The sequence below is a fragment of the Simochromis diagramma genome, unplaced genomic scaffold, assembly GCF_900408965.1.
Source record: "Simochromis diagramma unplaced genomic scaffold, fSimDia1.1 OVJJ01000366.1, whole genome shotgun sequence".
Classification (NCBI taxonomy): Eukaryota; Metazoa; Chordata; class Actinopteri; order Cichliformes; family Cichlidae; genus Simochromis; species Simochromis diagramma.
In genome coordinates this window covers 114,767-139,900 of record NW_024386970.1, presented here as the reverse complement: position 1 = coordinate 139,900, position 25,134 = coordinate 114,767, and the positions used below count along the sequence as shown (strand labels likewise).

The following is a 25,134-nucleotide window of genomic DNA, read 5'->3' as shown; positions in this document are numbered from 1 at the left end:
GTACCAGCGAAGGTGAGAGATTGCTCAGCCAATGTCATAGAGCAGTGTCCGGGTCTCAGCCGGGCAGGGTTTTGAACTTTAGTTTTGGGAGGTCCATCCTTTGGCTTCTGATGTACAGGCTGTTTTAAATGCTGAAGAAGAGTGCAATGCAGATCTGTTTCTCGATGAAATAGAATCATTACGCTGCATGACCTGCGCCATCAGTGATGACGAGTTTATTGTCACAGTCGCGCAGGTGCCGTTTAAGACTGGCCCGCATGCCACATGACGACATGCTGTCAAAGAAAGGTAAACATGTCTACATACCACACAATGCCCACAACAGCTTAGTAGCATTCTCTGATGTTAGCAGATATGAGAAACTTAAACATCAAGATCGTATTCCATCACCATGCTGCAGGGCGTAAACGCCTGCATTGTTCTTCACACGTGATGAGCCAAACCCAAACATGCTTATGTTGCATCTGCACAATGAAAAACCCACAGCCGGTGTGTAATTTCTGTTACAGCACGTATGAAGCGCCGCTATACCACAGCTGTAAATACAGATGTAACATGTTTCACACCCACGGTGAAATGCGCCGACTGTAACCACATCTGAAAATCACAACACTGTTACCAACAGCAGAAATGAGCAGAAATAAAAGAGATCCTCTTGCAATATGAATATGCGCTGCTGTATCACGTATAGACCAGCAAAGAAAACACCCCACAGATGTGTGCAGCCCACTGCTGTGAGCCTAAACTAGCCGGCCACTCTGACCACCAGTGTTTCATTCAGCCTATTGAAAAAGAAACCTAATGAGAAATATACTCAATATGATTTTGAGACATGGTATCACAACAACAACCACGAGGCTAAGTTTGTGTTTGCATCGGATCTGAAAGGCATAATTCATCATACAAAATGTAATCAAATGGAAAAGTCTCTTTTTAAAACTTGTTTTATTAGTTTTAATCTTTTAACTTTATGCATCAGGCAAAAACTTAATTACAAGAGACTCACAGGCCTGTCACAGGTTTAAACGAACACCTGAGTTTCCTAATGTGTTTGCAGCCTGTTATAATTCTAGACAAAGGGGAGCAGCAATTTTAATACATAAAAATGTTAATTTTACAGTACTTGATACAGTTATAGATCCAGAGGGTAGATTCCTTATTATTAAACTATCAGTATTTAACAAAAAGCTTTGTATTGTAAGTGTATATGGTCCAAATGTTGAGGATCCCTCATTCTTTCACGGTTTTTTCAGTGCACTCTCTGAACACTTAGATGGCACACTTGTTCTTGGAGGCGACCTCAACCTGGGACTAAATGAAGACATGGATAGGCTCAATACAGCAGGAACTAGGGCTGCACGATTAATCGTTAGAAAATCGCGATCTCGATTCATACTTATGTGCGATCTCATTTCCAAATGACAACGATTTAAAAAAAAAAAAAAAAAAAAAAAAAAGACGACGATTGTACCGCATTTTGATCCGGGATGTAATCTGCATGAAAACAAGCGCTCACTCTTCCTGCTCAACAAATGACGAGGGCGGAGCCTTATACCACGTGATACAGAAGCTGTGCCGTGTGATGCTAAAATTAGCAGGGAAAAAACAAGGAGAGCACGTCAGGGATGAGGAGAAAGTGACAGGAGAAAATCCGTCCCGGTCAACCACCCAAACATCAATAACGGGAACCTTATACAGCGCTTCCCTATACCCGTCGAACTCCCGCAGGCACAAAGAAATTACGGAGGCTATCACTTATCACCTGACCAAAGATATGGCTCCCATCAACACTGTGCAAAACGAGGGATTTAGGAAAACGATCAACACCCTAGACAAACGCTACACAGTGCCGTCCCGCAACTATTTTTCTATTGTTGCACTACCTGCTCTATACACGCAGCGTCGAGCAACGGTGGAGACGGAATTTCAAGCAGTACAACATTTTGTAGCAACAACAAAACGTGAGACATTTGTTGTTTTTATGTTTATTTATTGTTTTTATGTTCAGTCTCAACTGTTACGAAGTTGATGTGCAGTTAATAAGTGCAATAAATATTTATACTGGAAAAGAAAATCGTGAGAGAATCGTGATCTCAATTCTAAGCCAAAAAATCGTGATTCTCATTTTATACAAAATCGTGCAGCCAGTGGCGTGTCTAGAAAATTTTTGTTGGGGGGGGCCAGGTAGGGGCACAGATTTGGAGAAGGGTGGCAGATAATGTTAAAAAAAAATCTACCAACCGTTAACCATAATTCAATAACCCTGTAAACCTAATAACCGAATGCGCTTTTAACTCTTATTGGAATGAGATTTTAACCACTACGGTGCAAAGTGTTTAGATACTGCGTTGATAAAGTACAAGAGATACAATCAGTGCTCTGTCAGTGTTTATTATTATGTTAACTTTATCTGCCTATTTAAAAAAGGCAGATTAGAAAAAGAAGAAAATCTTGTCACAAACTGGTGTTTGATTTTGAAACAGGAAAAAAGTGGGGAAACAACTGAAAAGACTAACATTTGAATGAAACCTGAAAGCAAGTAAATACTTTCTCTGCTGCCTTATGGTAAACTTTGGTAATATTGATGTATAAAGAGCAACACTGGCTGATGATGAAATCCAGTCAGCTGGCACGGTGACACTGCCAGTATTAACCTGCAGGGCTGGACTGGGACAAAAAATTGGGCATTTTCACTACAGACCGACCCACCAGGTATTAAAGCCATAAAGCCTTTGAATGAAAACAAATGCTGTTGTGACAGTGATGTACAGTCTTGTTGGTATATGTATGATTTCTATACATTTTACATCAGATAAAAACTTTGTTTGCAAGATTCAGATAATTATTTAACCCTTTAAGACCTACCATAGAACCAAGTCCCCCAGAGCTTACTTTATATTTTTACATGTTGTAGTGCCATTATTGGGAGCATTTCAAGTTGCTATACATCAATACAACTGATATAGCCCATATTTTAATAATATGTATGCATTAAGTCCATAGTAACTACCTTCATTGCAAAAAAGTGCAATAAACTACAAAAAAATTGAAAATCGTTTTTAGTTTTTTTTTACATATATTTCTACTTGGAGAATTTTAAGAGGTTTATCCCTCAAAACTTTAAATACAAACAAGTTGCAAAAAATAGTTTACAACAACAGGAAATTTATTTTGAGTGTCTTCATAGTTTTATTTTTGAACTACACCAATTTTTATACACTGCAGGAAAAAGGAAAAACAATCCTATGATGCAAATTTGCAAAGAAAACAGCATGTGCATCAAAATAAACTATTTCCAGCAGTGCAATTCAAGTTCTAAGCATCCCAGAAACTATTCAGAAAAGCATAAAGTCAAACATGACTTATAAAAACACCAGTATGGGCTTTTAAGGCCTACAAGTAAAAAAAAAAAAAAAACGTAATTTTCCGCGAAAGTGACGTCACTTCCGGTTTAGGGCAGGAAATGGCGGACATGCGATCGTTTGCACTGACGTCTGTTTCACTGTGGGAAGTGTTACGAACAGCTGATCAGATCGGCAAAGCCTGTTTCTGGAATATTATGTTTTTGTTCCTGCAAGAGCTTTTTATGCAATTTTTGCAAAGCTATATGTGGAAGGAAACCATGACCGAGGACAAGCTGATGGCATAAGATGTAAGTACAACTCCTCCGGTTTCATATGCAAAACAAATTATTGCGCTAGCTTACGTGGTTCCGGTTCTACAGGGATTTAAAAAATAGTTACGCAAAACGGAGCGTGCCCGCTCCGACTGGCTTTAAAGGGTTAATAAAAGCTAGATATAAGAAAGAAAGGTATTTCTTTGTGCCCCCCTCTCCCTGTTAATGCCCTACCTGCCCCCCTGGCAACACTTTGCTAGACCCGCCCCTGCACAGTTACCAGCTGTCAGCTACTTAGAAAAGGATCCTGGTGTTATTTGTCTCTCAGAAACAGTTCATAACTTCAACTCATCCATGTCACCTAAAAGGTAAACCTGTTTCTCCATCACAGCTCTGATGATTCAGTAAGGACATCTCCTGGTTTCATCTTCATGTTTCCCTCTCACCACATATCCAAACCGACATCATGACCAGCAGCTTTACAGCTGTGGCTCCAGCAAACATCAGCTGATAAATTCTAACAACAGCTGATCAAGCTTAAACGTGCTGCTGTTGTTTAGCACGACATCCGCTGGTTTCCTCTTTCTGGCGCAAAGTGGGCGATCAACAAACGAGAGAGCAAAGCCGATCAGCTGATCATTGATCAGTTTCATGATTGAAGTAGAAACAGGAAAGAGAGGGGAGAGAATGAGAGAAGAAGAGGCAGCTGTGCAGCAAAGATGCAGAATAACTCCACCTTTGTGTCTTTTTCATTGTAGCTGAAGTCCGGGACAAACTGCGTCTCTTCTCAGCTCAATACGAAATGTGTAATATTTTCTCTGAATGAGGGACCATTCCATTTTTAAGGAGCCGTTGGAAACTCAACTAACCTTATGAATAAAGTTCACTATCAGTAACATCATAGCACCACCCAGCTGTATAGAAAGTCCGTCATGCTAGCTAGCACGCAGTACGAGTTATTGTAACTGACGGTAAAAAGTCAGCACAAGGAAAATAAACTCCAGCTAAACTTGGTTTATATCTGACCCAGATAGACTGCAGGTCATAACTTCTTACCTGAAGTTCAGTTCACCTGACACTCGGACTGGCGGCCGCCTCAGGGCTCTCCTTCTGCCTTCTCTTCCCTCATACACCAGCTGGCCTCTGTGGAAGCTCTGCCATAGCCACCACCAAAAAACTGAATTATTTTTACACATCAACCAGCATCTGGCCAATCCACCACCTCATTGTTCATGCCGTTACAAAAAAAAAGTCATCAGCCCACTGGGCAAATGCCCGGTATGCCCGATGGTCAGTCCAACTATGTTAACCTGCAACCAAATCTGCAGCTCCATACAGCAATGTTACGACTTGGATTATATCTTATAACTCATAACTCTTATGTTAGCTCCCCACAGTAGCCTACTGTCTGATATATTCGACGGTTGCAATAATTCTTTAAGTCTTATTTTTTCCTTGGTATTCTAATTTCACCGAAGTTTACTAAACTCAACAAACTTAATATTACTTACCGGGACATTTATTCTCTCCTCATTTTCTTTCACTGAAAAATTGTTTCCTGCGGTGCCGTCTTTCTCCTACCTTTGCTAACGTGATGCCAGTGTTGCCAACTCCTCAGTAAGGAAAATCGCTATTGGTTGTCCTAAAAGTCGCTAGAAGTCGTTAAATGACGTCATCGCCTAATTTGCATAATTGGTCATGCTAATCTAATTGTAACCTATGTTGTTGGAGAGAGAAATAACATCGTGGAAGAGACAAAGTGAGTAACAAACGTTCTAAATGCATTTAGTTTATTTAGAACTACGAATGTTATTTCTTTTAGCAATTATTGTTTTTTTCTAACCAAGATGGCGCCGGTGTACTTGGCTTGCCGTCCGTCTCGCCGCTTTTTACCCTCCCTTTTTCCCTTACCTTCTCCTATGGACCTTGGCACTGTTTTTTATCTTTATTTTTCTAGTCTTATGTTTATCTAGTGGTTGTGGACTGATTACATATGACAGGCAAACACTTAAATCTTCGTTCTTTTCATTCGTTTCGGGCCGACCCCTGCTGGAGTGTCGGCAGCGCTAACTTACCACAACTGGATTCGTCCTGCGGCTTCTCCTACCTGCCGCTTCCTAGTCTCCACAAGAAACGCTACAGGAAGCTGGGAAGACTGAGTGGCCGTCGCGTCCGTCTCAGGGCCTTTCTCAGAGCCAGAATTACGGACCATGTACATGTTAATCTGGATACGCCATCATTTTTTCCCTCCTCCCTGGATTGCCCGGACACTAAACTGCTTACTCGTCGCTGGATTTACCTGGCTGATCACCAAGCATTATGCCCGCTCTGCGACACGCTTTCCTACTCTGATTTGGATAACATCGCGCCGACGGGGAGTTTGTCGAAGCAATCTATGCACTCTGCCTCGTGCCTCTAGAGGTGACTTAGTACCCTGGCCACGGATGGCACTGCTTAATGTCAGGTTGCTGGTAAATAAGACCTTTGTTTTAAATGACTTATTCTCTACTAGTGGCCTTGATGTTTTATTCCTTACAGAAACCTGGATTCGCCCTGGTGAGCTCATTCCTTTCTCTGAACTTCTTCCTTTGGACTGTGCCTTTTTTAGTTCACCGAGGCTTTCTGGTAGGGGAGGTGGTTTAGCCTCGGTTTTTAAAAACGTATATAATGTTCGGCAACTTTCCTCGCCCAACTTTGCTAGTTTTGAAGTCCAGTTATTGGAGATGACTGCTTCCACGAACACTTTGTGTGTGTTGGTCTATCGACCGCCCAAATATAACAAGTGTTTTATTTTGGACTTTGCCGACTTCTTGGGTTCCGTTCTTTTTAAATACGATTCTGTTCTTATTCTTGGTGATTTTAACACACATCTGTTGTAAGGATGACCTGCTTGCTAAAGACTTCTTGCTTTGAACCAACCCACGCTAAAGGCCATATTTTGGACTTGGTCTTTACGTATGGCCTGGATATCTGTATTAAGGATATAAATGACGCGAGGATTTCAGATCATTTTCTAATTTCCTTTGATATTGGCTTATCTGCCGCTGGACTGCAGCCTGGAGCTCTTTCTCGTCCTCTACGCGTACTCAGCTCTGAAGCTTTGTCAAAGTTTGCTGTGTCTTTTTTAGATTTGGCGCCTATAATTCCTGACTGCTGCTCAGTTCGCTCATCTGATGGTTATGCTGATACTTTGCTATCATTATTTTCATCTACCTCTGATTTGACTGTACCTGACGACTGTTCTCTCTGTTCGGTTGATGGTTGTGCTAATATCCTGTTATCCGTTTGTTCTTTTATTCTTGACTTTGTTGCTCCCATCAAAATGAGGCGCCCTAGAACCTACTCTCATTGCTGGCTAAACGATACTACACATGCCTTACGACGTGTCTGTCGCCGTGATTTCAGGTTCAGGTTTCTTATGATATGTTACGGACCAGCCGCTCACAGTTTCAAACTGCTGCTAGAATGGAAAGAAAAGATGCCTTAGCCAAAGTCATTTTGGCTAATGGTCACAACCCCCGTATGCTATTTAAATTTTTTAATTCTGTTGTTAATCCCTGTCCTGATGTGCCTTTACTGTATTCACAAGCTCTTTGTGAGCGTTTTCAAATTCTTTTTTTAGATAAGGTTTCATCCCTTAAGCTTTCCTTTTCGTCTGCCTCTTATCCTGTCTTTTCCTCTGAGTGTAATTCAACTTTTCATCAATTTGAGCCCGTGTCGCTTTCGACTCTGAAGCAGCTGGTTGATCAACTGAAAAACACCAATGCTGTGTTTGATATTCTCCCATCACGCATTGTTAAGGGCTGCTTTGATGTAATTGGACCGAGCATTCTGTTCTTAATGAATTTTTCTCTACTCTCTGGATCTGTCCAACTGGCCTTTAAGCATGCTGTAGTCCAGCCTATTCTCAAAAAGAAGAATCTTGATTGTTATGATCTTTTGAACTATCGACCAATCTCTAAGCTTCCGTTTCTGTCCAAGATCCTGGAGCGACTAGTTCTCTCTCAGCTTCAGGCGTACTTAGACGCGAACAACATTGCAGAGAAATTTCAGTCTGCCTTTAAGCCACAGCACAGCACTGAAACGGCCTTGCTTAGAGTTCTCAATGACCTATTTGTAAGCACTGACTCTGGACGCTCTGTGGTCCTGGTTTTATTGGACCTTTCCTCTGCTTTTGATATGGTTGATCATAACATTCTTCTACTAAGACTTGAACATACTGTGGGTAAAAGAGGCACTGCCCTCAACTGGTTTAAATCATATCTTGCTGACAGGTCTTTTTCGGTTAATTTGGGCAACTTCTCATCTTCCTCGGTACCTGTACGCTGTGGTGTGCCTCAAGGATCTGTATTAGGCCCTATTCTCTTTTTGCTAGATCTGCTCCCTCTTGGAGCAATTTTTGAGAAGTATAATATTGCCTTTCATTGCTATGCTGATGGTATACAGATTTATTTTGAGATTACTGACGATCTTGCTATGTCTTTTCTCTATTTTCATGAATGCATGCGTGAGGTTAAAGGTTGGTTCAAGAGTAATTCTCTTGTCCTGAACGAAAAGAAAACGGAGATCGTGGTGTTTGATAGTAAAATCCCCCGCGACCAACTGTGCGCTGCTCTGATGCCTTTTGCTAGCTCTCCTTCTGATTATGCCAGTAATTTGGGCATACTACTGGATAGCTCGCTTAAATTTGACAAGCAAGTGTCTGCTGTTGTGAGGTCTAGTTTTAATCAGCTGCGCCTCATTTCTAAGGCTAAGCGCTATATTCCGCACACTGACTTGGAAAAACTCATTCACGCATTCGTGACTTCCAGGTTGGACTACTGCAACTCTCTTTACATTGGCCTTTCCTCCACCCTTCTCATTAGATTGCAGACTGTCCAGAATGCAGCGGCACGCCTTTTGACAGGTAGCAGGAAGTTTTCTTCCATCACTCCTGTTCTCGCTGGCTTGCACTGGCTTCCAATTAAATACCGTATTCAATTTAAAATGTTACTTTTCACCTACAAAACCATTAATAACTTGGCGCCGAGCTACCTCAATGAGCTTCCCAAGTTACACACTCCTGTCAGAGCACTTAGATCTGCTACCCAAATTCTTCTGGAGCAACCTTGTTCTCGGCTGAAGTCTCGCAGTGACCGCGCGTTTGCTGTAGCTGCCCCGGTCTTATGGAACAACCTTCCTGTCGCTATCCGGGCGTCTGACTCTATGCCACTGTTTAAATCATGGCTGAAGACTTATTTGTTTAATCTTGCCTTTCCACCTAGTTAACACTTTGTGTGCGTTGGTACATTTTTATCCGTTATGCTTGTGAACTACTTTTATATCTTATGATTGTCAAGGTTTTTATAATTGATACGTGCCTGGTCCTTCCTCTTTTCCCTCCCATCTCCCTTTTCCTATTTTATTTTTGTCAAGCACCTTGGTATACCCTTGGTTTTTTAGTGTGCTTTATAAATAAAGTTTATTATTATTTATTATTTTTAATGTCACAATTCCAACCCTGCTCCTTTACCCGGGCTTGGACCGGCAAAAGTGACCCGAAATAGGCACTCTGGTGGAGTTACTTTGTGTGTGCGCGTGCGCGCACGCACACACACACACACACACACACACACACACACACACACACACAGTTTTAAACCTTGTGATCCACAAAACAGCATAAGAGTAAAAGAAGAACTGACTGCATTACAGCACCCGCTGCTTGTTGAGAGTAAAAGCGATACCCGCTTTTACGTCTTTTTTTAGCGACTCTTTTTAGAAAAAAAATGTCGCTAAGGGGTCTGAAAACTCGCTAAATATAGCCACAAAGTCGCTAAGTTGGCAACACTGCGTGATGCACATAGTGCAGAAGCCGATGCTGCATTCACTTACACTCTGATATCTGAGCTTCACAGTGAAAACGTAATCGTACATTTGATATTTGATTACATTTTATTGTTTTAGCTTTGGGGTGGCACCTGGGGTGGCCAGTCTGGTTGGGGAGGTGGCCTGTGCCCCCCCAGGCCACCCCCGTGGCCAGTCTGGTTGGGGGGGTGGCCTGTGCCCCCCCAGGCCACCCCGCTGGACACGCCACTGCGTGCAGCCCTAGCAGGAACTCAGTGCAATTGGCAGTCCACAAATATAATCAAACAGTATATGAGCGACTTTGGTCTTTGCGATGCATGGCGCTCCCTTCACCCCACCAGTAAGGAATATACTTTTTTCTCACATGTCCATCACTCCTACTCTCGTCTGGATTATTTTCTGGTCAGCAGCTCACTGCTGAGCGACATCTCAGACACAGATTCACCCTATAGCTGTCAGCGATCATGGTCCTGTATCTTTAACACTAATGCACAAGAATAATACTACGCCAAGTAAAAACTGGAGATTTAATACATCACTGCTTAAAGACGAAGACTTTATTAAATATTTTAAATAAGAGTGGACTTCATATTTAGGCTATAATGACGCTCCCGGAACTTCAGCATCTGTTCTATGGGAAGCAGGGAAAGCTGTGATGAGAGGTAAAATAATTTCTATCACATAAAAAGAAAAAACAAAACAAAAATATTCAGGAATTAGGAAAAAAAAAAAAAAAAAAAAAAAAAAAAACATCAAATCCTTAGAAGCCTACGCGTGCGACCAAGATAAAGAAATAATGAACAAAATATGCAAAACAAAACTAGAATTAAATGAAATTATTAATAAAAAACTAACACTAACTACTTAATCTTGTTTAATAACCCCAGAGATTAATATCAATCATGCTTTTAGGGAGGTAAATGTTTCCCGGTAATACTAAATACTTTATAGAAGCGTTTAATGATGCCACATCTGCAACATAGAGGTATCTTTTAATAGACTAAAGCCAAGACCCCTGACATACAAGTCAGCCCCTAGCCTGCGTAGACTTATTATTAGTAATGCAAACAGATTGCATGTATGTGAAAGATGAAAAATGTAAGATTTCTTTGGAGAATGTCACCATAAGTGTGAGACAAGGAGCACATGATCATAATGTGTTGTCTTTAACCCTGCCCAAACAACCTAGCTGGGATGCCCCACCCCCTCGGCGGACGCCCAGCCTGTTTATGATGCAGGAGTGAAGGATTGTGTTGCGGAGGATGTTTTGACACATCTACCTAAGAGGAGCAGGAGGAATGCAGAGCTTATTTTGGAGTTTTTAAAGGCCGTTTCAGATTTAAATATTGTGATATCAGCCATATCCAACACAGGCACACGTAAGACCATCGCTATTTATAAAACTGATCGCAGCCTTTCACACCCCGAAAAGAAGCAGATCATTATGGCTTAGTACGTTAAATTTAAAAAAAATAAAATAAAAGGGGTCCTGTTGAGTGGCTGGATTTTTGAATTCAGACCTTTAATACTAGAACGTTGTTCTTCTGTATTACAGCTAAAATGTTTGTTCTTTTATTTCTGCTAAAATGACTGATGTGAATGTATAATATACACAAGTTTAATCAATACCGTTGAATGGATTAAATCATGCTCTCATATTATTTTTTATATTCTCCTTAGTACATATCAGTATCCACGTTGTGCAGAAGATGCCTGGTGTGAGCTGTGTTTAGAGCGTGAGCAGGAACGGACAGCGAAAGAACAAATAGTGGAACAAGATGTGCAGCCAACAGGTTTTACATTTGGAAAAGAGAAATGGCATTATGCACAGAAGTGATGGTTTGGCTTTAATCTCTGAATGAGACACAGCGTTCACTGTTTTATCAGATTAGACAGCGATGCTTGGATAAGGCAGCAGGCAAAAACCAGATCAGGTATTTATTACAGGAGGGCCAGGAAAAGGGAAAAGTTTAGTTAAAGCAATTCAGTATGAAGCAGTGAGGTTGGTGTCGTCATCCTATTTGTGTTTTAACTGCAGCTATTGCGACTGCAATACACGCTGTCTACATGTAGCCGATTTGGTATTGTACACACATTTGCAGCATATCTGTACTGCTGTTACAGAGACATTGATGTCTGCAGACATTAGACACTAAACATTGGCGGTTACAGGTTTCAATAGGATCCACACAGTGCATCTTACACTAGCACTAATCCAACACTGACTGCGATACAAAGCCAACAGCATGGTGGCGTTGGCATGTACACTGCAGACAGTTTGACATCTGATTATTATACAGAGTAGTAGTTATTTATCACCCCCCCTTCTTATACACAGCACTGTTTAAACATAAGGTAATACAGTGGTTATAGTGGGAAATTTCAGTGATATTGTTCTAAAATCTTCAAGCATTTGCAAGTTTGTAACAGATAAAGGATTCGTTCAACATGTAACAGCCCACCACAGAGAAAGTTACATTGATTCTACATCAGTGTGTTGTTTCAACGTACACATGATCAATTAGTTTGTTTACCTCCAGAACGTTCATGAGCAGGGCCCTGTTTCAGGAAGCCGGTTTGGAAAACCCAGAGTGAAAAACGACACTCACGGTTGAGTGACCCCGAACTGTCCAACTCGGAATATTCCGTTTCAGAAAGGCTGATAACAATTAGTTCAATCAACGCGGAGTTGCCACAACCCCAAGTCAAGCACGCGCACGAGGATATTTAAAGCCCCGATTAGTGGAGCACAGATTAAGCGAGTCACCATGGAGACTGAGGGAAAGAAGGCGCGGGCGACGTATTTCACAGCGCTCGAGGCGGAAATTCTGATGGCAGCATATGCCGACAGCATGCACATCATGCAGAAAAAAAGCAACACAGCCGCAGCTGCAAAGGAAAGGGAGCATGCATGGCAAAACATAGCCGACAGAGTCAATGCGTGAGTGACAATTTAAACATTGATCTAGGGATTCCCACCCATTTAACACGTTATTTCATTATATGTTACCCCATTTGTCCTTTTCTACATATTAATATGTGATGTTATGTGAGCGCAGGTGCAACCCAACAGGCCCCAAACGTACCTGGCAGCAAGTAAAAATGAAATATAAGAACATAGTCCAAACAGGTGAGGTGTAATTGTATTATGAGCCATAGTGTCTGTGTGTCCGATGTAAATCAATTGCAGTTAGAGGCCACAGTAATTTCCCCTCTGTGAGCACTTATTGAAACTATCTGAGCACATCACAAGTACATATTTGCCTACTCTGTATGCTCAAATGTGTGCTGTCACAGCCAACAGAAAAAAAGCGGAGGCCCGGAAAACAGGTGGGGGTCCTCCACCACCACCACTCACAGAGGCTGAGCAGTTGGCCCTCAGCCAAAACAGTGGGCGCCCTGTGGCTGAAGGCATCTCTGCGGGGACATCCTCTGTGGCAACAAACCCACAAGACACAAGTGCCTACATAAGGGGTAAATCCAAAACAATACATGGCGTGCATACATCCATTCTGCACAGTCACCTTGACCAATATGAACTATGTTGTAGTGCAGTTACTGTCCTACTGACAGAGAATGACAGTCATCAAACAGTTAGGTGAATAGACAACACTGAGACACTTGGAAACTGTCAACGTGCTGCACGGGTGAGGGCCCAGGGAGAGACCCACACACACCGAGCTGCAGTGGTACGTCTTTAATATGAGCATAGCGGTGTCCGTCAATTTTGCATACGTGTGTGTGTGTTAACCCCCCACAGGGTGAGCTCCCTGTTCCAAGAGACAGAGCGAGTAGTACATTCCGTACCCTCCCCAATGAGTGTAACATATGAACATATACCTCAATGCAACATAGAGCTCATAAAGGCGTTTCCACCCTGACACCTACTGATCTTGCCCCCCCTCAGTGTCGGTTGTCTCTGAGAGCATACTAACAATGAGGTGTATGGTGATTGGTATGTCTGGTAATTGCCATTTGCGCCCACATAAGTCATGAGTGACCTGTATGAACCCCATATTCCCCCAGTTGACGGTGATGGTGTACTGCATCTGGTGCAGCCCCCTGTTGAGCCAGACCGACATGCAGTTGTGAGTACTCGTAATACTCCACAGACTACATGTGTCAACAGTGGAACAGCAATGTTGTTAAATGTCCCCACCACAGGCATATGATGACGACACAGTGACAGCTGCTACAGAGGAGGCCGCATCAGAGCCACACTATGAGGTATACAGTGTACAGTGGAAAATATAACAACTGACTACAATGTGGCACTATGATGACACCATGGACCTACTATGTCCCCGGCAGGGTGATGCTGCAAATGAGGGGGAAGAGGGTCCAGCCACTCCTACAACGAACCTTTCCTCAGTGGGTTGTCCAGCACACATTCACAACCAACCTAAGTAGGCATGTACTATGGATGCCAATGCTATGTCCTTTGTTGCAATAGCTCCCTGTGAAGCAGCTGTATAGAACATATCTGGCCAGGAAGATAAGGAAATGTGATATGGAAATGGTGCACCTCCAGCTGCAGATCCAGAAGTCGAAGCTGGAGATTGTACTGCTGGAACAACAGTTAAGGGTGGGTGGAGTGATCATAGATGGACGAATCATGTCAGTGTTTGTACAACATACTAATATTCGCATTTATTCATTGTGCACAGGACATACAGGGTGAGCAATAAAGCAAGTTGACCACAGTATCTGTATTTGTCTTGTGACATGTTGGGTTGCCGGGTCACAGGAAATGGTTGTGGCATATGGTGTCTCTGACTGCTCTCCCATCCTGTACGTTCGTGGGTGGGTCAGGATGTTCATCATGTGGATCACTGCTGTCGTCTGGTTCAGTTGGACACTGTTCACCTCTGATCGTGGCAATGTTGTGTAGGATCACACATGCCACAATGATGTCACATGCCCTTTCTGGGGTGACTCTGAGTCCACGAAGGCACTGGAACCGGGCCTTGAGCATTCCGATGGTCATCTCAACTCTGGCCCGTGTCCTGCAATGGGCCAGATTATAACGCTGCTGTGGGCCCGGTTCAGGGTCAGGGTAAGGGGTGAGCAAATAGGGTAGACATGGGTACCCCCTATCACCGAGCAGGTGGCCAGTGAACTCTCCTAGGACAGAAGAATACATGTCAGTGCAAACGTCCCTGTGGCAATTGGTCTCTGTATATTTCACAGTTACTTCGACCCACCATGTCCAAATCTGTTGCTCAGTGTACATTCCCGGAAGATCCGTGAGTCATGGACAGAGCCTGGCCACTTGGCTTCCACATTTGTGATGATGTTGGCAGCATCACATATGATCTACACAGTGCAGAGAACACACATTAGCATCCATTACCATGATGCCATCACTTGTTGGTGTGAAATGCTACAGGGAATTATGTACCTGTACATTGATGCTGTGGAAGGACTTCCTGTTCACAAAGTCTCCTTCATTTGCTGAGGGTGCAATGATTGGGATGTGGGTGCCATCTATACAGCCAATCACGCCTGGGAACCCTGTAAATTTATGTACCATATAGGTAGTAGTTCACGTATCACCACATCATACATTACGTTTAGGTCCTCCTGATACCTGCAATTTTGTGGAATCCCTCTTTGATGAATCTTGTGGGTCTGTGACCGGGGAACACCACAAACGCGTGCAGGAGACGTTTCAGTGCTACTGTGACATTCCTGACTGCCCGACAGACGGTAGCCTTAGAAACGTGCTCAGCGTCACCGATATTGTACAGGAAGCTCCCGTTTGCAAAGTAACGGAGTGCAATACAAATAATATGTACAGAACTGAGAGGATGTCCGCGATGTGTCACATGCGTAATATTAGGCCTGAGGATGTTATCCAAATAACTTATAGATTGTGCTGAGAAACGGTAACGTTCGCACAGAAACTCATCAGGTAATGATAAAATGTCCAGACGCGCTCGAATCACTCTCTCCCGGCGGAGAGCTCTGCGGAGAATTTGGGCTTCGATATCTACCGGCTCTTCAAGGAAGGGGCACGCCATGTCTGACACTTCCTACAGTCAGGTTTCCGACAAAGGGGCGGAGACAGTCAGGGTTAGTTGTAGCAAACCTGCTAGGGGGCAGGTTAGCTTCACGGCGTGTGTCGTCATAGTGACTCAGTCAGGCTGCAGCTGAACTCGCTTTGTGAAACCGAAGACCCAGAGTTTTCGTTAACTCAGGGTTTACTTACTCAGTTTTTCCACTAAACCGGCTTCCTGGAACAGGGCCCTGGTTAAGAGTGTTTCATTGTGTGCGTTAGGCGTAAATGGGTCAGTAAATCCACTGTAACCATGTTTACATCTTCAGTTCAGTATTTTTTAGGTAAATAATGGACTGAAGGTACAAACATCTGTGATGTTTCTGGCTGACTGGTAGAGAAATTTAACAGTTACACATCACTACGTTTTAAATGTTTGTAAATACACTGGTTGGGCAATTCAACCCGGTTCTCGTTTGGCTCTCAGAGAAGGCGGTCGCACTTTTTCTCCTCTCCTCCTTCCCCTTATCTTCCCTGCCTAGCCTCTTGTGTCCTTGTCTTGTCTCGTGTGCATTACTTTCCCTGGAACACTCTCTCACTGTCGTTCTCTAAAACCTAAAAGAATTATGGATTTGATCAACTGGTCTCTGAATGCTATTGACACCCTTTTCTCAACGAGAAGTCTGGGCTCGGGAGAGCCCGAGTGCCCTGGAGGGACTTTCCCTGCCGGATACACGATGGACAGGTGGCAGAACTGGAGGGTCATGTGCCTGGCAGGACTGTCGATCGAGGACGCTGAAGATATCTACCTATTCGGAACCATGATAACGGGGTTCTTGCTGATCGGAGCTGGCTTGCAATTTTTGTCCATCTGTCTACATATACACCTTAATATTGCACTCTGCATATATTATCACTGTGACAGTGTTGAAACCACACACACACACACACACACACACACACACACACACACACACACACACACGCTTCAAGATCTACAAAACACTGTTTTACTTTTTTAGTCGTGGGAATATGCAAAGGAAGGAATTTCATTTCTCTGCGTAACCATTTGTATTTTGCAGTGTACATGACAAACTTCTTCAATCACGAAAACAGATGAATCAATATCCCTTCCTATTGTTAAGTGGGAAGCAGATTTATCGATCAGCTCAGACCAAAGCTTCTAGTCTCAGTTATGCTTAAAAACGTTTTGTAGCTTTGTCCCGCCTTCGCTATTGTGGTTGATGTGGGGGTAGAGACGGGCTTAGGGCGTGTGGGAATTTCCTAGGGATGTTTTCCCTTGAGGGCTCAACCCAGATGTTGTGGTCATGACCTGGTTGGGGCTCTTGGGTGGTGTTTTCCTGGTGGCTGCGTACAGCAAGGCTGGGCTGCCTCGGGCTCTGTGGGGCTTGGCAATGCTGCTGCCGTGGGCCCCGGTCTGGATGGGCGTCAGCCCCCTGGCCTTGGTGGATTCCAGAGAACAGGGATGCCTACTGGGGGAGCTGTACAGCATTCAGAGGACGTTCTGTGCATTCAACCCCACCTCTGGTGTCAGTGCCCACCTCTCAATCAGGTCCAGACCAAAAAGGCTAGGCAGCGCCTGTATCACCTACGACAACTGAGGAAGTTCAGGGTCTCTCCAAAGATCCTCAGGATTTTCTATACAGGCGCTGTGGAGAGCATCCTCACACAGAACATGACATCGTGGTTTGGGAACAGCTGTGTGAAGGACCAAAAAGCTCTCCAGAGAGTGATCCGTACAGCAGAACGCTGCTGCAGGATCGCTCTCCCCCCGCTTCAGGACACCTACACCAGGAGATGCCGGACTAGAGCAGCGCAGATACTGAAGGACCCGTCCCATCCTGGCAACAAACTGTTCCAACTTCTGCAATCTGGTAGAAGGTTCCGCATCTTCCGGGCAAGGACAGAGAGACTCAAGAGGAGCTTCTATCCCCAAGCCATCCGTGCCCTAAACACACACACCCGCCCTCTCACATCATCTATAATTGACTGAGACAGGACTCTTCCAGACACTAAACCAAGGAACAATGTACATTTCAATTCCTTTAATTTTAAACATGTTTATATTGTCTATCCTGTAAAATAGTCAGATGTCTATTAATATTAATGTACAGAATTCACCTGCTTGCTGCTACTACTGCACATTCACCCAATGTATATACTAATACGTATATATATACACACACACACACACACACACACACACACACACACACACGTATAATGTTCTTCCTCTACACCCCCCCCCCAATTTTTTTGCACATGTCGAGGAGCGTGTCAGGCTACATTTCACTGTGTGTTATACTTGTATAACTATGCATGTGACAAATAAAGAACCTTGAACCAATTTTAAATGCATGTAGACGCTGAGGGTTCTCGGGAGGGGCCGTGCTGACACCTGCTGCTCTCTGGCAGGAAGCACCATGCCCCCCGTGTTTTAACCCTTTATACCTACCATAGAACCAAGTCCACCAGAGCTTGTGTTATATTTTTACATGCTGTGGAGCCATTTTTGGGAGCATTTCAAGTTGCTATACATCAATACAACCATTATAGCCCAAATTTTAATAATATGTCTGCATTAAGTGCATAGAAATTACATAAATTGCAAAAAAGCGCAATAAACTACAAAAAAATTGAAAATTGTTTTTGTAACATATATTTCTAGTTAGAGAAATTTAAGAGGCTTATCCCTCAAAACAAAATAGTTTCCCACCACAGAAAATTTATTTTGAGTGTCTTCATAGTTTTATGTTTGAAATACACCAATTTTTATACACTGCAGGAAAAACTAAAATATTATAGTACAAATTTGCAAAAAAAGCAGCATGTGCATCAAAATAAACTATTTCCAGCAGTGCAATATGAGTCCTCAGCATCCCAGAAACGACACAGAAAGTCATAAAGTCAAAGATAACTTTTAAAAACACCAGTATGGGCTCATGAGGCCCTGATGGTTAAAAAAAACAAACAAACAAAAAAAAAAAAAAAAAAAAAAAAAAAAACTACATTTCTGCAAAAATGACGTCACTTCCGGTTTCGGGCAGGTCATGGAGGACATGCGAAAGTTCGCGCTGACGTCTATTCCAACCTAGGAAGTGTTATTAACAGCTGATCGGAGCGGCAAAGCGCGTTTCCTGAATATTATGTTTTTGTTGCTGCAAGCGCTTTTTATGCAGTTTTTGCAAAGCTTTATGTGGAAGGAAACTGTGACCGAGGACAAGCTGATGGCATAAGATGTAAGTACAACTCCTCCGGCTTCATATGCAAAACAAATTATTGCGCTAGCTCACGTGGTTGCAGAGCTACCAGGATTTAAAAATAGTTACGCAAAACAGAGCGTGTCTGCTCCGACCGGCTTTAAAGGGTTAAATGATGCACTTTAGAACAACACGCAGCAACACCACATATGAGTGGGCAAGAGGTGTGGTGTCTTCACACCCCATCGGGGTGGGCGGCGGAGGGCTGGGGAGGAGGAGTTGGCCACCTGGCTCATTTTGCTTTATTTCTTTTTTCCCCCCTCCTTTCAACAGGTGATCTTCTCTTAATATATGTGTGTGTGTGTGTGTGTGTGTGTGTGTGTGTGTGTGTGTGTGTGTGTGTGTGTGTGTGTGTGTGTGTGTGTTGGGGGTGCCCAGAGGGAATGTTCGCCCAGGGCACCAAACAGGCTAGGACCGCCACTGTGCAGAAGAAATGTCTTTTAAGCAGAGTTTAAATGTAAAGTTCCCAAGATCTGTTTAAATCAATTTTTAGGGAATTTTGGTCAGAGAAATAATTTAATGCAAGCCTGAGGAATTTTTAAATGTAATGTTTTCAGGTAAAAAGTCAGATATTTCTTCTTTGTCAGTGATCAGTAGTCGTCGTTCAGCGGCCTCAAAGAAAGCTCTGCATTTCACTTCAAAAGCCGACAGTGTTCACTGTGTTCAGAAAGTGAATTTTCAAAGCTCTCGCTGAGAGTTACGTTCAGAACTCTGAGGGTTGAACCTCCTCAGTATAACCCTGTGTGACTTAAAAAGGCTTTCTCTTGAATTTCTCTTTCCAGAAGAGGTTTAGGGTTGTGTATAAGAGGCGGCTGCTCAAAGGTCATTTTGAATATTGAAATATTTTACCCAACTTCAGCTGTCATGTTCACCTCAGGCTGTGGGTCCGAGTGGCAGTGGGAAGACTTTTGTAAAAACGTGACAGAGCCAGAAAAGTAGCAGTGGATCAAGTCAAATACTCGTGTAACCAACTTCTCTTTATTTGTGCCAATAAACAAAAGCAGCTTATACAACACAAACGCAGTACTTTTCACAAACACTTCCACTGCTGTGCCAAGAGAAGTAGTCCTTCAAGTAAAAAGTACCAAGATCAAAACTCCTAAAAGACCAAAAGACTAATACTGACATTTCAGTTTCATCTTGGTGCTGATATTTTGAGTATTTTGGTCCTTTACTTCATTTCTGGAAATGTTCAAAAAGACTGTAAATGATGCCATGTCAGACCTGTTACTTTATGTAACTGATCAGGTAATGGAGTAAATGACACAATGATGGCGACTGGGAATCATACTACAGACTTAAGTCAGAGTCCCAGTGTGAAAGGAAAAGCTGGCTGAAGTCGTCTTTGTTATTTAATAAAAACTGCAAGACTCAAACACATTTGAATTATTGCTCACCAGTGATCAAAGCATCAGAATGGTAAGTCACCAGTGGAGTTTCCTTTCACACTCATGGGAAAACCATGGCATTTAACTGAAGTGTTTTATCGGTCGTCTCAGATAAAAACTGAAAAACTTGTAGTCGAACGACTAAATGAGCGAGTAATCTTTAGCGGAGCTTTGCAGTATAAACGGCTGAGACACAGCTAACTCCTGTCACAGCGCGAGGCGTTTCTGCTTCTTCACTCATGTCAGTTTATGACTGAACTAGTCAAAAATAAATAGCAGAAGCATATACTTGGACTCTTAGGTTCCATAGGAATATTTCTGTGTAATGCTTCTATGGACAGTTCTCATTTTTAGTTTTTATTATTCACTAATCTGGTGGACACGTTTTTGCTAAACAATAATTCCAGGACCTTTCTGACCAGCAGACCTGCTTTCAGGCTGAGCTTAGTCACAGCCCATCGCAGCTGATAAGGCTGAAACCACTCTGTACAACAGAGTTTTAGGATTTATAGTCTGTTTCTGGTCATTTCAGTTCAATAAAAGTATTTTCTAGTTGGTTGTGCAAAGTATCCCCTGCCAGCTGATGACTGATGTTCACTAAGATTGAAGAATATTTGAAGAAACCTCTCCAGCTGTGACCCTCAGCTGATTTAAATCAAATCTGTAACCTCGAAACATCCATCTAACAGTGTCGGAGTGTTAGGGCAGCCTGAAAATTCTCCTGGGCTGCTCGCGTGGAAATTTACAAAATCAACATCGAGATTGCGGACCCCCATAACGGCGCCAGCTGCAGGCCCAAGGCTGGAGCCGAACAATCACTCCCTGATAACGACTGTGTTACGGCTATTCTTCCCGTCCCATGCAAGGACACCTGGATTGGCTGGAGGACTGTTTACTTAGCCTGATAGGCCGAAGGACACTGTTTCAGCTAAACTATGGACACGCGCACACACACTTACACTGATATGCACACACTGATCCCCCCTCCCTTTCCAAACGCCTTCGATGCTTGTGCCCTACCGGGGAAGATGGCAGTCGACTGGACCAGCGCAGACATGCTGCAGGACCGGATGCGCTGTCTACACCGGCTCTCTCTTACCCTTTACCCACCCCTGTTGCTTGTCTTGTGTTTCTATGGTGTACTGATAGTCATGTGCTTTTGTGCTGAGGTGTTTTTTCTGTTATCAAACTGTTCTCCCACTAGGAGCTCAGTCTGAGTGGAGTTTTTTTTTCTCCTCCTCTTACCTCATGTTATGTATTTTTGTTGTTTGTTTGTTTTTTTCCTATCAGCCTACCTTCTGACGTGTCTCCCCAATGTGACGTTTGTGTAAAGTTGGTCAGAAGGTTCCTTTGTAAGTGCGCATGCGCCATTAGCGTGCAGCCTGCTGTAACCCTAATTTCCCTCGGGATTAATAAAGTATTCTGATGCTTTGTGCTGTGTTACAGCTGGAGGGGAAAACCTGCAAACAGATTCCAGAGGAAACCACAAGGGTTATGTTTCTCAGGGCCACCTCCCACGGCCCCTCTGAAAATCCACAGCCTCATTAAAACTTTTAGTATAATCACAAAAACACCATTAACAAAAACTAAACGAATCAACTCGACTCGGGGTTTGATGGCTCAGTTTATCGTCCTTCCTGAAATCCACTCGTTCCTAAAATTAAGACGAGCTGAAAAGCAGCAGCTCTGTGGACACGTAGCAGTCTGTCAGGAGTCTCCATAAATATAATCTTGACTGACAACAGGGGCAAGGATTTCCCATTTGGCTGATTCGGTTGTTCTGTCCTTACATCAGGAGCAGAGACAAGAATTACACCAGTAAGGAAACAAGCAGACATGTAATTTAGTTTAGCCCTGCCTTGCTTAAATTGCTTCTCCAGGTATTAGACCAATGTTTATCATCTAATTCCTCATTTTGGACTCGTTTCTCTGGCTCCCCATTTGTGCTTTGACTTCAGAGCAGGTTTGCATGACTGACAGTTTAACATAAATGTTTGATCTCCTCTTCCTTCAAGATTTTGACCAACTCAAACTGAAGGTTAGAGCAGCAGATCTATTATTAGTTTTTATGAATGTTCTGACATCAGATCCAAAGGTGGGTGTGGGAACCTAATGAACTGCATTTAGAGCCGTGCGCAGCCTGAGCTTCAGGGTCACAGGGACATACGCCGATTCTGACATCTGCCACTGGAAGACGCCATGTGACAAAATAAGGCCCCTTTCAGTTTATGGGAGCAAATTGCAAAGTTTGTGCAGAGTTTTCTTTAGCTCGGAGGAACATGATCTGCTTTCTCAGCATTAAGATTTCACTTTCACATTTCCTCTAAACGTGCAACAGGAAGCATTAATCGTCCAGCATGTCGGATCATGAATTTGATGTTTGAGGTTCTAGACAAACTCTGAATGTAAGCTAGTGTGAAGTGGGTTTGTTTTTCTTCCATCTGCATGCACAAATTGTATTCCACTTATTTATCGGTTTATTTTATTAGCCAGAAACAAATTGCCTAGAATTGCAAATTAAACCAATTCAGTTGCAAACTGATTGCAGTGTTGCCGTTTTGTCTTTAGAGCGATCATTCAAGATCAAGAGCTCATTGCATGGTTTTGCTGCAGTCTTGATGGTTTTCCTGTAATATCTAAAGTTCTAGTAAACCCTTCTTGACTGACCTTGCAAAGCAGGTTACCATGCAAAACACTGCAGCATGCATATTCATAATATTCACCCCTAGCTAGGCCTGTGATGGGAGACAAAGACTGAGTATTGAAATGAGGCACTAACAAGGCCCTAGAGCAGAGTCAGACATAACCATGAGCGTGAGAAGGACAAACTGAAGCACTCCTAAAGGACAGACCTATAAACCATCAGTGAACCAGCCGGGAACAGGTGAAGGCAGTCACACATGTGATGCTAATGAGGGTGGGGCCAGCACTAACCTTCAAAATAAGATGCGAAGTAGCCACAATAGAAAAAAAAATAAGTAGAAACAAAAGGAAAAATTAATAAATACATAAATATTAAAAGGACATTTTATTGTCCAGCAGAGCATTAAGAATATTCAACAGAAGCTAAAGTATTGAAGCTCCAGACCTGAAAATCTGCCCACCGATCACTTCAGGCTCTCAGATTTGAACCCACTAAAAAAAGATGTGAAGAGAAACAAACTCCAACACCCAGTTTTCATGTACACACGATGAAAAAGCAGCAGAAATCATTTATTAATACATTTTTATGAATTGATTCTGAACCTTGCATGTTTTCCCTCTTTTTTTATCCTGAAGTGGCTTTTTGGACTTTCCCTCCTTTGTTCCTTTTCCCTCCTCGTTACTGTCTCGTCGGAGCCACCTGAGCCTTGTTATCCTCAGTGTGAGTCAAAAACATAAGCTTATGATAGCAAGGATAAAGACTTGTGGATGTTTTTGCATCTGTGTTGTAACTTGCTGTGATGTATCTACACCAGGTAACCAGTGTTTCCCCTCGCAGCAGCTTCCTCTTCTTTGTTCGTTTCTTTCAGATTTCCTTTCTGTTTAGTTTTGTTGGTTTTTTTCCCAAAGTGAGTTTCTCGTGTGGCTTTCTGTGATTTTTCCTTCCCTCTTTTGCAGGAAGACCCTCGTTATTGTCTTGGTTGGGTTCACCTGTGCGTTGTTATCCCGCCTCCTGGAGCCGGTGTATTTAGTGTGGCTTCTCTCTCTGTCAGTTTTCAGCAGGTTGTTGTGTCTTGCTGTTGCTTTGGGCCTTTTAGTTAGTATATAAGTTTGTGTTCTGCAGTGTCTATATAGAGGTTTTAATTTCTAAAGGCTTACTCACGGCCCATCTGCAAGCTGACAGCTGTGTTTCTCCCAAACAAAATAAATCTGCCCGTCCATCATTAGCAGGGACATAAAGACTCACACGGCGTCCTAAAGTTTGTCTTCCAGCATCAGAGTGAATCAAGACTGTTTTACAATACACTATGCAGTAAAAGACAAAACACAAATGTGACGTACTGAGATATTAGCCGTAAAGATAAAAATAATCCAACGCTAACTCAGCCACTTTACAACATTAAAACAAGTTGCATGTTTTATTAGGGACTCCCATTTTTGATAAAAATTTAAAGCTGATAGCATCTACTCCAGATCTTCCCATCAAACATTGCTAACTTTGCGTCTGCGCTCCATGCAGGGCCACAAACTCTGGTGCTTTCCTCTCAAATACAAGCATTTCAAAGCCAGTGCAATGGTCGACCCTTCCCTCTACTTCGAGGGCCAGTTTCCTGAAACCCTTACATGTGTCCCTGCTGCAACACACCTGAATTTAAACTTTAGTAGCTCATAAGCCAGACTCTAGACCTTAACTGCATGTTGAGGTGGCAGTTCAGCATGTGGCAAATCTAAGGCGTGCCAGAAGGCCTCATCTCATTGGTGTCACTGGTTCCTAATCGCCCCATGTGCGACATGCAGTAGCAGTTTTTCATACGGGCAGTTGCCTGGGGCGGCATCACGGGCATCGGCAAAAAAAAAAATTCTCCTACTCATGCTGCCCCGACGTCAGCCAGCGCATACTGGGAATGGCACAGGCACAGATCTGTTTTCTATCGCCCATTTGCTGGGAGTAAGGGTGCCCTCCGTTTGCGAGGTGCGCCTGCTGCTTGCGGCACAGGGAGGAGAGGGCGGGGGATTCTCTGGTGGCTGGAGCAGCGTCTAATAACCAACTCGCAAAATAAAACAAAATAAAAACAAACACGAAAACACCAGACATCATGATACAGACTTATAATTTGCACCGATGTTTTTTTGAAATTCTGTACGCGAAAAGTGAGCGTGAGAGCCCTCGGTGCGCCTGCGCGCTGCTGAAGTCAAAGTAAACTTTATTGTCATCTCCGCTACAGTCCAGCATAGAGAGAGACGAGACGACGAGGCTCCAGCTACAGCAGTGCAAGTAAACAAACAATAAATATAAGAAGAGTAAGAGAATAAATATACACTTTAGGACTCGGGGGTAAAGGGATCAAAGGAACTTGTCTA

General features: G+C 43.1%; 1 protein-coding gene across 1 annotated transcript; it reads right to left on the bottom strand.

The window, feature by feature from the left end:
- Window positions 1–13,588: 13,588 nt before the first annotated feature.
- Window positions 13,589–15,486, bottom strand: LOC120737864 (putative nuclease HARBI1). Its single transcript, XM_040038766.1, has 4 exons — window positions 15,054–15,486; window positions 14,865–14,977; window positions 14,668–14,779; window positions 13,589–14,587 (listed from the first exon to the last, which is right to left on the bottom strand). Exons 1-4 carry the CDS (start codon window positions 15,484–15,486, stop codon window positions 14,205–14,207), a joined length of 1,041 nt encoding a protein of 346 aa, XP_039894700.1. The 3' UTR covers window positions 13,589–14,204.
- Between the last annotated feature and the right edge of the window lie 9,648 nt (window positions 15,487–25,134).